The sequence below is a fragment of the Lissotriton helveticus genome, chromosome 9 (assembly GCF_964261635.1).
Source record: "Lissotriton helveticus chromosome 9, aLisHel1.1, whole genome shotgun sequence".
NCBI lineage: Eukaryota > Metazoa > Chordata > Amphibia > Caudata > Salamandridae > Lissotriton > Lissotriton helveticus.
This window is the reverse complement of record NC_136070.1, coordinates 92,324,693-92,337,149: the sequence shown is the minus strand read 5'-3', so window position 1 is coordinate 92,337,149 and position 12,457 is coordinate 92,324,693. Positions and strand designations below refer to the sequence as shown.

Below are 12,457 nucleotides of genomic sequence, written 5' to 3'. Positions count from 1 at the left end.
TTTCATCCATTCGGTGACGTTTTTTCATTCCTTCTTGGAGGTTGAGTTTGGCGGTGGCTGGGTCTTTGGTGAGGGAGAGTATCAGCTAGGTGTCGTCGGCATATGAGATGATGTTGAGGTTGTGTTGGCGTGCGATGGTGGTGAGGGGGCTCATGTAGATATTGAAGAGGGTTGGGTTGAGCGATGAGCCTTGGGGTACGCCGCAGATGATCTCTGTGGCCTCGGAGCGGAAGGGAGGGAGGCGGACTCTCTGGGTTCTGGCGGAGAGGAACGAGGTGATCCAGTCCAGGGCTTTACCTTGGATCCCGGCGTTGTGGAGGCGGGTTGTTAGGGTGCGATGGCAGACTGTATCAAAGGTGGCTGAGAGGTCTAGGAGGATGAGGGCGGTAGTTTCCCCGTTGTCGAGTAGGGTCCTGATGCCCTTATGCAGAGTCAGGAGATACGGCCTCAGCAGTAGGTTTACTTGTGGATGCACATACATCACCAGAAGCCTCAAATACTAACGTAGTCTCACCCATGTTGGTACCATTAGAATGAGGGTCATGGATGCCTGACTCTTACTCAAATCCTATGGAATCAGAGGAATACTGTAAGCAAATATCCCTAACCAGTTCATCCATAGTGATTTGTCCATGGTCTCTTGATGTAGGTGCCTGCAGGTGAAGTTTTGGCATTTTGTGCAATAGTGAATAGATTGACTGTGAGACTGCCACATTTGTGAAAGTTTGTGTGAAGGAATTCCACTGGTGGACTTGTTGATGTGTCCTGCTTAAGAGGCCTGGAAAATGACTGACAGATGAATACTAGAGGCAGAATGCGAGTCCGAATATCTCAATGCCAAATCTTTTGGGCTAGTGCTGAAAGTTGGGACTAGCAAGTGCCTCTTTGCTGCTGACATGATACACTGTTGTCAGTCTTTGCCAATAATGTATTGCCTCGAATGAGAGGTTAATTGGTTCGAGATCCTATTAAATTGCGGTTATCTCTAATTAACTGATATGCCAGCCCAAATGCTTCTGCCTCCAGGTACCCTGTACAGTCACATGGTTGAAATGTGCTCCACACCTCGTCCTTATTTATGAGTCATCCATAGTAAAGATCACCTGAGCATGAGGGTCCAGAAAAGGTCTGCCCAGCAACAGATTTTTGTCGTTTTAACAAAGGAGTGTATTGGATTATGGGCTCTACCAACAATACATCTTCCTATAAACCTTTTAACTGTGACCCTTGCCTTGCTCGACTCTCTTGCAGTAGATGCATATGCAATGTTGCATGGAGCACTATAGCTATGCATGACAACTTCATTACAGTCCTCACCCTAAAGGGACGCAAGGTTAGAAAAAGAGGCAGCCGTCATCCTCTCCTGATTTGGGTATGCTTTCCCGGTGTTTAAATTGAATAGAGCTCCCAGAAAGATTGGATCTCCAATGGCCTGAGGAGCAACTTTTTTGCACTGACTGTGAACAGGGACACAGAACCATGAGTGTGTGTAGACAATATTCTCATCTGCAGCTCTGTATCAGCCAATCATCGAGATAACTGAAGACAAGAATGCCATTTCTGTTCATGTGTAACCACTTTTGATAAACACTCTTGGGGCTGCTGTGACCCTCGAAAGGTAGAACTTTGAAGTTAGAATTGGTAGTGTTGACCACATACCACAAAGTGAATGTAGAGATGATGTGTCCCTTCAAGACAAGGATTGCCATGTGATCTTAAGTGAAGAGAAGTGGGATGACGTCCTGCAGGGTAGTCATTTTGAAAAACCTGACAGGATGTAGCAGTTCAAAGTCCTTAGGACTAGGAAAGGCTGCATAGTTCCATCCTTTTTGGGAATACGGAAGTGTAGGGTGTAGACTCCTTGGCCCACTAATAAGGAAATCCATCCAATGGCAGCTTTGTCGAGAAGCACCTGTAATTCTTCCTACAACAGTCGTAGGAGGCCTTGACTCATTGCATGGTGATGAGGTAGTACATATGGTGGAGTGGTGTGAAACTCCAGTCAGTACCTCTGCTGTACAACTGGGAGCACCCATTTGTCGATGGTTATTTCCTCCCACTGTGGAAGCCTTTCCCAGACACGTGTTATGTGATGGGGGAATGATGAATGAGTCATTGCTTAAAGGTAGAGGTGCCTTTGAGGAGCCAACTCCATCCTCACCTCTGTGGTTTCCATGGTAGCCACCACTGCTGAAGGACATGGGCCTCTGTGCGTCCTGAAAGGACTGCTGTCAAATGTATTACTGTCTCTCAAAAGGAGTGGATGATTTCAGACCTTCTAATGTCTATGTGAAAGGCAGACCTTGGTGTTAGAGTCTACTGTGCACCCACGGCTTTGGCAGTATAAGTGTCCTTTTTAATTTTCTTGAGCATTGAACCGGCTTTGGGGCTGAATAGATATTCTTCGAACAGGACATTAATGATGTGGTACAGTCTACCTAGTCATAACCGCGGGCCTCTTCGCCGGGGCTATCACCCGAGCAGGATATTGGTATTAATCTCTCTAGATGCAGTATCCAATACACACTGAATTTAGGAGTTTGAGATCACCTTCACTCCTGCCACTGGCTCCTGCACCCATTTGCGAGAGGCTTTGGGGAGGTGCTTACCCAACTTCTCAATTTCTTCAGTCTAACATAATTGTATTCTCTACTGTGTGGCTGCCTCCACAGCAGCACTGATTTTCTTGCTCTCCTTATCTGAAGGAGGAACATTCCCTGTTGCCTGAGCCGAGACCCTTTTCCCGGCCATATGTGCCACCAAACAATCCAGCTGATATTTCTCCTGATATAAACTGGGTCGTCTTGGGCGGCCTTATATTTCTTTTCTACATGTCAGGTGACAGCTCAAACCTTTAAAGTTTACTGTAGTACATTTCACCATGCTCCACAGAAATGGTAGGTACTGGCTACATCTCTCGGTTTTGGAGAGAGCTCAAACAAAGGAATTGTTTTCTTCCTCTACCAAAGCATACTTCTAACTTGTGGTTTTAAGCCGCCATCTTTATTACTGCATGGTATGTAGTGGTGTAATTTTGGGCAGATTTTGACAGGTAAGGCTCAAGGTCAGGACTGTCTTGAGGATCTACGTGGTAATTATCCAGCTGTTTATCTCAAGACTTTGTGTGAGTATCTCTTACTTAAAGGCAATTGACCTGCTGAGAGACTGCTTTGCGCCTATACCACCTATAATCCAATTGATTTTGTAGACCGATTATGGAACATACACATTCCAGCATCCAACACTCAGCACCCAACACCCTCAAAGTCCTGCAACCACCCACACAACGCTCCAAACTCGCATGTATGCTTCTCAACACTCATTCACTCAAACAGACCACAGAGATCTGGGATTTGCAGCATGACAATGACTCTGACCTATTTTTCCTGACAGACACCTGCTTGAATCATGTAATGGCTCCTGACATCCGCATAGCCATTCCTCCTGGCTACAAGATTACCAGACAAGAAGCCCACAAGCAGAATCGCAATCATCCACAAGAACACCATCGGCTGCACCACATCCACGAATATATTATCCTCCAACAAAAAACACCTGTCATTCAAGCTCAATGTCATAGCCAACCTCATCCTAAGTGGCACTCTCACCTACAGACCACCTAGACCGCGCACCAACTTCACTGAAACCATAACGGACTTTGTCGCACTACTCACCCTTGATGCTAGCAATTACATCCTACTCGGACACCTGAACTTCCACCTGGAAGACAACGCCGACTCAAGAGCACACATTGAAGACCTTGGAAGCATGGGCCTCATCCAATGAGTAAAGGGACCTACCCATGTCGCTGGACACATCCTCTATTTGCAACAACTTCAGCAAAATTCAGAGTTGATGATCCTGCACCAGTTCCCTGGACAGATCACACGCTCATCAAGTTCAGTATCCCTATCCAGGTGAACCGCACACGCACCACCGCCAGACCAGCTCAGCCAAACTGGAACAGCATTACTGACAAACAATGGAACACTACTCTCAGACACCTGAACACAGCAGCAGCCTCCCCAACCCCATCAAGAATTCCCTGGTACCTCTCAAAAACAGCATACACCAAGAGCCAGACTGATAAAACATCACTGTAAACAACTAGAGCACAAATGGAGACAAGAGCATGTTCAAATCTACCCTGGGACACCAGATGATGCGGACCAACAAACTACCTGCTCTGGCAGACTACATCGGTGCTGGCACCAACAGAAGCAAAGAAATCTTCAACATTGTGAAAGATTTCACTTCACCATCAGACTCCTCCAGCTCGATCACTCCCTCGTAGGACTTCTGCAACAATCTGTCTCAATTTTCCAGGAACAAAATCACAGCCATTTACAGCACCTACAGCCTGCAACCAGAATTGAGACATCACCAAATGCCTCCTCATCTTATCCAGACAACCAATGCAAACAATATGGCCCATGCCACCATGAAGTCCATCCACTCAGGTGCCCCATGGGGCCCCAGTTCCCATCATGCGTACTCCAATGGAACACAACCCATCAGCCCCATGCTCACACTCATTCGGATTGCTCCCTACTCCTCCACAACTTTCCCAAATGTCTGGAAGCATGCAATGTCTTCCCATTGCTGAAGAAACCCTTGGCAGTCCCTGCTCACCAACTACAAACTGATCTCTTTGCTACCATTCTCGGCTAAGGTCTTAGACAAAATCATAAGCAGCCACCGAACTGAATACCTCAACGACCATCAACTCCTCAATACCACTCTGCCTGGTTTCAGCCCCGACCACAGAATGGAACCTGCCCTTATCGCCACCACAGATGATATCAGCATGGACAGAGGAGACACAGATGCCCTCATCCTCCTGTGCCTCTCTGCAGCATTTGACACAGTCTCTTCCCCCATCCTCATCCAAGGCCTACATAACATTATAATCCAAGGACATGCACTGCTTCTTACTGACTAAAGGGACCCAGTCAGCCTGGCACCGTACTCCTCGGGCGTCCATGACCTCGCCTGCAGAATTTGGAAAGGATCCTCCCTAGGGCGCCCGGTCCTCTTTAACGCATACATGATTTCTCTAGCCAGCATCATCCACAATATCAACGCCCTCTCCTGCGCCGAAGACACGCAATTCATTCTATCACTCACAGACAAGACGCCCAGTACTTGGATCAAGTTCAACGCCTGCATGACTGAAATCACACTGGATGAAGACCAAGCTGAATATCTGGCTTTTTGATTTGTCCCACTAGCTCTAGGTACGATACCCTTCTGGGTGATAGTTCGCTCTACAAATTTAAATAACAACTTTTTTTTTCACATCCACTAATATCACTTGTGCTATAACAATCTTGCTTGAATCAGGATTATGTATTGATGGACATGATTATCAGGTCACATTGTTTTCCTCTTTTGCACCTATTAGCAAAGTCCTAAATGCCTTTATTCAAAATATCTTTTCTGTCATAATACAGAGCTGAATCCACTTAGATATTTTTAGAAAAGATGGTGACTGGGCACATCCAATCAAAAAGCTTGCGAGCCCATTTTCAATTAGTTGCTTCTTTATAGCCACTGCTCTTTGAATTTTAGGTACTAGGGTGAGAGGAGATTTTCTCAATTTGGTTTTCTGCTTTTTGGGGCCTGCTATTTACCTAATTTAGCTCGACGATATTGACCTCTATAGTTCACTTAGGCCATTTCATTTTATTTTGTGCTACTCCCTAACTGCAGAATGTGCTTTTGTATTTGCATCCTCCTACAGTTTGGAGCTTCTAGGGACTCTCCTATGTTGTAACTTGTTCTCACATTCTTGTCATTTCCTATTATTCCCAAGTATGTCCTCAATACTGGCATTTCTTTTATGAGGCACCACAATCTGATATGTATCATTCCAAGGGAGTATTGCTACACTCGTAGATGTGTAGGCACCGACCTTTTCAACATTCTCCTCAGTTGGATTTTGAGGTAGTTTGTATAACAAATCAGTAGCAGAAGTGTACAATGCCAGTGCAAATCGCCAACAGATGCACAATTAATCCAGACTAATTTTCAGTACCCCTCGTTAATCATGCTTTTCAGTCAATTTCTTGCTGATGATAGTCCCCCAACCAACAAGTAACGACACCCTGAAGGAGTCAGCCTGGCTTTTTTTTGTGTGTCAAACACCTTAATCCACCTACCAATTGCTAGCACAAAATCACACACAAAGTCATAATTGAAACTGAACAAAGCTCTTAACTACCTGATGTGCTTCTACAAAATTCCCCCTTAGGATGCAGGAAATGAGAAGAGATTCTGGCGGAGAAAGCATCATGGGAATAAGAAGATTCCTTTTGAGGGGCTGGAGACTGAATCCCAATTCGCTCCTCTCAGAGACGGTGCTGTTGCTTCCCTCTGTAATGACAAAGAGATGATATTGGTTTGTACAGGACCAAACTTGAGACTTTTTGCCAGAGGTCCAATAGACCAATGGTATACACATAGTTGTTAAAATGCACATTACAATTACCTTTCATATGCTTTGCCCATATTCTAAGGCACTGCGTCAGATGTCTTTACCTATACACAGATGCCAATGGCTTCTCCAGAAGTTATCTCAGAACATAGAGAGGAAACCTTAATTTGTGTTTTCAGTACTGTTTATTTGGTTTAACTGTTATATAAACCCCCACACAATCAATCACCCACCCACCCACTGGCATTTATGAAGCCAGGTGAGGAAATACAGGCAAGTAGGCGTCTCTCAGATGTTATATGGTTGGTAGGTGCATATTTACTAGCCTCATCACATTTCTGTTCCCTTATGCGGGCCTTTGATGGGCATGATCTCCTACTGTCGTAGGGACTAAGTGGTGATTTCCTCCCAGAGGAAACTATTCTATGAGTGTTTCCATGCATATGTTGGTGTGTGTTAATGTGTCAGTGCTAGCTGGTGTGTTTCATGAGTGGGCGGGATCCTGAATCACCTCTTAAAGAGTAAAAGGCTCTTTCGAAATTGTTAAAACTAGGTCTCTTGTCAGCATATTGTACTTCTCATTTAATTAGAGAGTGAAAGAGATAGCGAGTGGGAGAAGGAGAGAGAATGTATTCAATAATGTAAAAGTACATGAAGCAACATTACAGATGAACACATTAAATAAAACTTTTCCAACAGGAACAGGGCCTTACATAAAGGATATGTGATGCAATAGGCAGGTTTTTCTTTCTTTGTTCGTGAGCTCATCATTAATAGTCACACACACCGAAACAAAATAAAAATGGCATCCTCTCGAAAGGAGGTAGGAATTAACCATACACATCCCTGAATGAGACCTGAAAGTCCTGTTCATACTGAACGTCCTGTTGTGAAGATGAGGCGACAGACATCATTTTTTAATGGTTTTAAATAAACTATTTTTTTTGTAAATTCTCAAAAAACTGCTCTCATCACAGCTTGAGCCACTACTATATCATCCACATTTAAAATTCAAGAAATAAACTCTACTATTGTTTGTAAATTCTCACTAACTGCTCTCATCAAAGCTTGGTCAACTTCTAAATCATCCACATTGAAAATTGAAGATGCCATTTGGGTACTCAACCAGTCTTCAACTGGACTGTGTCCTGGTGAGATACCGACTACCAAATATGCAGCAACCATTTCTAACTAGACACCAACACTCAACATCCTAAAAACTTCATTTGTTTGACGTAGGTGGGGACTCTGTTTGTTTGTTGGGTTTTTGACAGAGATTTGGCAAAGTAAACCACATTTGTAAACAAAAATGCATCTCAAAGCAAAGTTTGAGTCAAAAGGGTATATTACTGACCCACTGACATAGACTCTAGCCTATTTAGAAGTGTTACCTCTAAAGAAAATCATAAAAGGAAGCTCTGGTAAGGAAAGTATGAGAAATGGATGAGAAAGGCTGCTAACATTAGTTTTTCATATATGTGGGATGTGACATGTGTCTCCTTGAGAGAATTAAGGAAGGTGAGAGGTAGGAATGAGGAAGAATGATGTAGATAAGAAAAGGACATGAAACAACAGAGTTCAATAAAAGGAGGGGATAACAGAAAGAATAGTTGATGAGCTGGGTGGGAATGCATTTCAGTCATTTGCAGGGGGGTCATTATGTCTGCAAATTGGGATGTTAGGTTCATGAGACTAACCATAAGAGATAGTGAGCGGCTCCTAATGTTTTTAACCAGCATTTGAACCAACCCAATCCAAGCAGCTGCTCTTCAAACCCACACTAATTACTATCGTACAAAGAACCCCAAATGAAAATGCTGCATTTAAATATCTGGACCTAAAGGTCAGCTAATGCAGTTATGTCAGCCTACAGTGCCTGTTAGTTTAAAATATCACAAAGTAAAACTTGATCGTACAAAACTATTCCATGTTAGAAAAGTAGAAGAGATCATTGCATTTATCAGCTGAAGTGTTTTCTAGATCCATTTCTGTTATTGGAGGAGACATTGCATTTTCAAATGATTTACCCGTAGTCTATAAATGTATTTTGAAAAGGCCCTTTCATGGGCAGTTCTGTGACTTTATTTTGAACGTCTGCAAAGTGCTGGCAGATGCCCAACATTTAATAACTTGGACTTTCATTCAATGCCACTCAAGAAGGGATAACAGATAAAAGCTCAGGCTTACTGCTAATAAAATAACTAGCTGATTAATTTTTACCTGAGAATGTACAGCCAGGTTGGTGAAGAAGCCAATCTGTTTTTTTTAAGGAACCCATATCTTGCACACATGAGTGTTGTGGCTTGCCCTGTAAGAGACACAGTTCCTCTAGAAATAACCCATACAAGCAACCAGAGAGGGTCTAATGTCTTGCACTTGTGCATTAATTGAGTTCACAATCTTACAACAATAAATCCCAAATTGTTGATGAAAAACTGTCGAAACGTGAACAAAAGAATATAATAACATTTATTATTATCACAATTCTTACCTGATGTACTTGTGCTTAATTCACTATTAGTGTTTTCCACTGCTGACTCTTGCACACCCTCTTTAGGAGCTGTGGTGCAAAGAACACAAAAAGTAGTTAATACATCATCAGACCTCAAGGTCAAGAAATGGCAGATTTAAACAGCACTGAAGAAGCAAGAGAGACTCTTATTAATAACACTACACTGGCATTCTGCAAGAAGATTCAAAAGGGTTAGGGCTCCAAAATCACATTGCCCGCTCGCATTTGCAAGACAGATTTCATTAGGACAAGCTATTTTTTTGTCCTACTCATCCTTTCTGGTGAGTAGGAAGACAAACTGACTTTTGACCTCTGTCTCTGAAAGCAGAGCAAATGCGACAAGATATTAAGATTTGAAGGCATCTTTATTGTTCACAAAGTGAATGAGCAATAAAAATGCCTTTAAATCTTGTTAACTTGTCACATTTGCTCGGCTTAAGAGACAGAGGTCAAGTGCATTAAAATTAGTTTGAGTAGATTTTTTTTTTAAGTTACTACATTTGCAGATCTTGTAACAATTTTTTGATATTTTGAGCCCTGAGGATGTTCTGCTATAGACAAAATGTCAACATCAATGATATAAAAATAACTAGCATAATGCCTGCCAAGACGCATAACCAAAAAAGCATACTGATGCCCAATGTAAAGTTACTTTGGTATTTGGACAAACTATTGAGTCCAAAAATATCAAATCGCACAAATATGGAGTTTTTAATACAATGATACACAAATATTGTAATGCATAAATATTGTTTAAAAAAATATCTATTTTTAAAAACTTCTGAACACAAAAAAAATATCTATTTTTAAGTTAAGTAATATATACAATTATCAAAAATATCTGTGTTAATATCGTTTACAAAAATATAGTTGGTAAAAAATATTGTGTTTTAATTATCTTTATGTATTTTAGTTTACATTTCAATTGGATATGTTATCAATTGTTTGCATAATTGTTGCTAATGTTTTTAAATATAGTTTGTAACTTTTAGATTTTTTAAAAGTAATGACATTTTAATTTATAGTGTTGTAGCGGGTTGGAAGGTTTGTAGGAGTAATGGGTGGGAAGGTAATACGAAATATATTTTTTAACTAATATTTAATTTATAATTATAATTATGTGAATTGTGTATTTAATATATTTTTTTAGCTATATTTTAAGTGCGGGTTGTTGCGTTGGTAGGGCTAAAGAGAAGGAAGTTGATTAGGTATCATTAATAATCATTGATTCATTATTAATTCTTTAATTGATAAATAATTATGTAAATAGAGTGATTGTTACATTTTTCAAGATATATTTTAGGTGCAGGTTGTTGGGATAAAGGGTGGCAAGTTAATTAAGTATAATTAATTAATAATTGATTGATTTATTAATTGCTTAATTGATAATTATGTAAATTGTGTAATTATATTTTTAAGATTCAAGGTTCTTTAAAATACCACAGTGGGCAGCGTGTTCCGTGTTTGGTTGGACACAAAAGGTGCAAGGTAATTGCGGTGAACCCACTGTGGTATTTTAAAGAACCTTGAAAGAAAACTGAGGCATTTACTTTAACAACATTATAAATAACGACCAGAATGCACTGGCCCAAAAGGGCGGGACTTATAAATACGCTGCAAGTGCGGCGTCATTGTTTGCTTCCAGTCTGTTTAAGCCAAAGCAAGTGACCAAGGGCTGGAGTGCCCGTAATGCGTATGGCTTAGTTTGGTGAACTACCCGCTGCAACAGCAATGCTTCTTACCTTGCAGTCCGCCAAATAAGAGAGGAGAAATACATGCAGTGTGTGGTGCCTTCATGTGGGAGTACTTTCATTTGGATATATTATATATATATATATATATATATATATATATATATATATATATATATATATATATATATATATATCACTGAAAAAACCATAGGTTTCAGGCCTTATATAGTTAGGAATTAGCATTTAAAAAACCTTGCAAATTCACTGAAAAAACCATAGGTTTCAGGCCTTATATAGTTAGGAATTAGCATTTAAAAAACCTTTGAAATTCACTGAAAAAAACATAGGTTTCAGGAGTTATATAGTTAGGAATTAGCTTTTAAAAAACCTTTGAAATTCACTCAAAAAACTATAAGTTTTAGTGGTGTTATAGTTAGCTGGACATTTTACTCATACAAAACCATTGAAATTGCTCCTATATAGTTAGTTGTACTAACTATATTTCGCGCACCCGCAATCCACTGCTGATGATGTCACATATTAGATCATTCATGACATGGTCAGTGACATCACTGATGACATCTCAAATGACATCACGGATGACATCATCCAGTGAATGTGGTTTGTTTCGTTATTTAAATATGCATTATATATATAGCAATTTGCATTGAAGAATAAGTGGATATATATAAATAAATATTTGGATGGAGGATTTAGTAGCAGTGTAATTGACTGTTTACTTGACCAATTTATAATGTCTCACTAAATATAGTGGATAGTGACTAAACTGTGTGAATATCTGTATCACTTTGTCAGTTGTTGTGTAAACTGATTCTACAGTTGGTTACTAGCTATGTGAAAGTCTATATTAGTTATTGATTAGTTAACTGAGTATTTGTATGGGAGTGTGAAAGTGTGTGTGGTTCGGTGGGGGGGGGTGTGACTGTCCAAAGATGTGTGAATAGTTGATTCAGTAGATATATGAAGTTAAAACTACATGTTCTAACAGTTGTTTGGGTGAGTGAATATCTTTATGGGTGTGGTGATGAGCAAATATATTTCTCAATGGTACAGGTCCAACAAACTAGAAAAATAAAAGGCAGTGTTTGTGTCAGTTGTTGTATATAAATAAGTATACATAAGACAAAATGATTGTGTGAGTGACTGTATGGATAACTGTATATTTGTAATAATGATTTTATAATTCACTAAGTATGACTTACTATCTATAGGTAAGTGATTAGATGTGTGTATACATCTATCAATCACTGAGTGGATTTTTAGATACTTGTATTGCTGTGACAATGGATTTAAATATGATACTTTGTATTTTACAAAGAGTGATGAAAAATTGTAATAGTGTATGAAAAGGTGTATGTGATTGTCTCGTGGATGATGTCATCAGTGATGTCATCAGTGATGTCATTTGAGATGTCATCAGTGATGTCACTGACCATGTCATGAATGATCTAATATGTGACATCATCAGCAGTGGATTGCGGGTGCGCGAAATATAGTTAGTACAACTAACTATATAGGAGCAATTTCAATGGTTTGTATGAGTAAAATGTCCAGCTAACTATAACACCACTAAAACTTATAGTTTTTTGAGTGAATTTCAAAGGTTTTTTAAAAGCTAATTCCTAACTATATAACTCCTGAAACCTATGGTTTTTTCAGTGAATTTCAAAGGTTTTTTTAAATGCTAATTCCTAACTATATAAGGCCTGAAACCTATGGTTTTTTCAGTGAATTTGCAAGGTTTTTTAAATGCTAATTCCTAACTATATAAGGCCTGAAACCTATGGTTTTTTC

At 40.2% G+C, this 12,457-nt stretch overlaps 1 protein-coding gene across 2 annotated transcripts in view; it reads right to left on the bottom strand.

Annotated features, from left to right (window-relative positions):
- Nucleotides 1-12,457, bottom strand: part of ZFYVE26 (zinc finger FYVE-type containing 26) — a 657,581-nt gene that overhangs the window by 479,212 nt on the left and 165,912 nt on the right. For both annotated transcript variants that reach the window (XM_078659543.1, XM_078659544.1), the window contains exons 11-12: nucleotides 8,928-8,996; nucleotides 6,224-6,375 (exon numbers count right to left, since the gene is read on the bottom strand). In XM_078659543.1, the coding sequence (XP_078515669.1) occupies nucleotides 6,224-6,375; nucleotides 8,928-8,996 (221 nt within the window). The remainder of the gene's footprint in view (nucleotides 1-6,223; nucleotides 6,376-8,927; nucleotides 8,997-12,457) is intronic.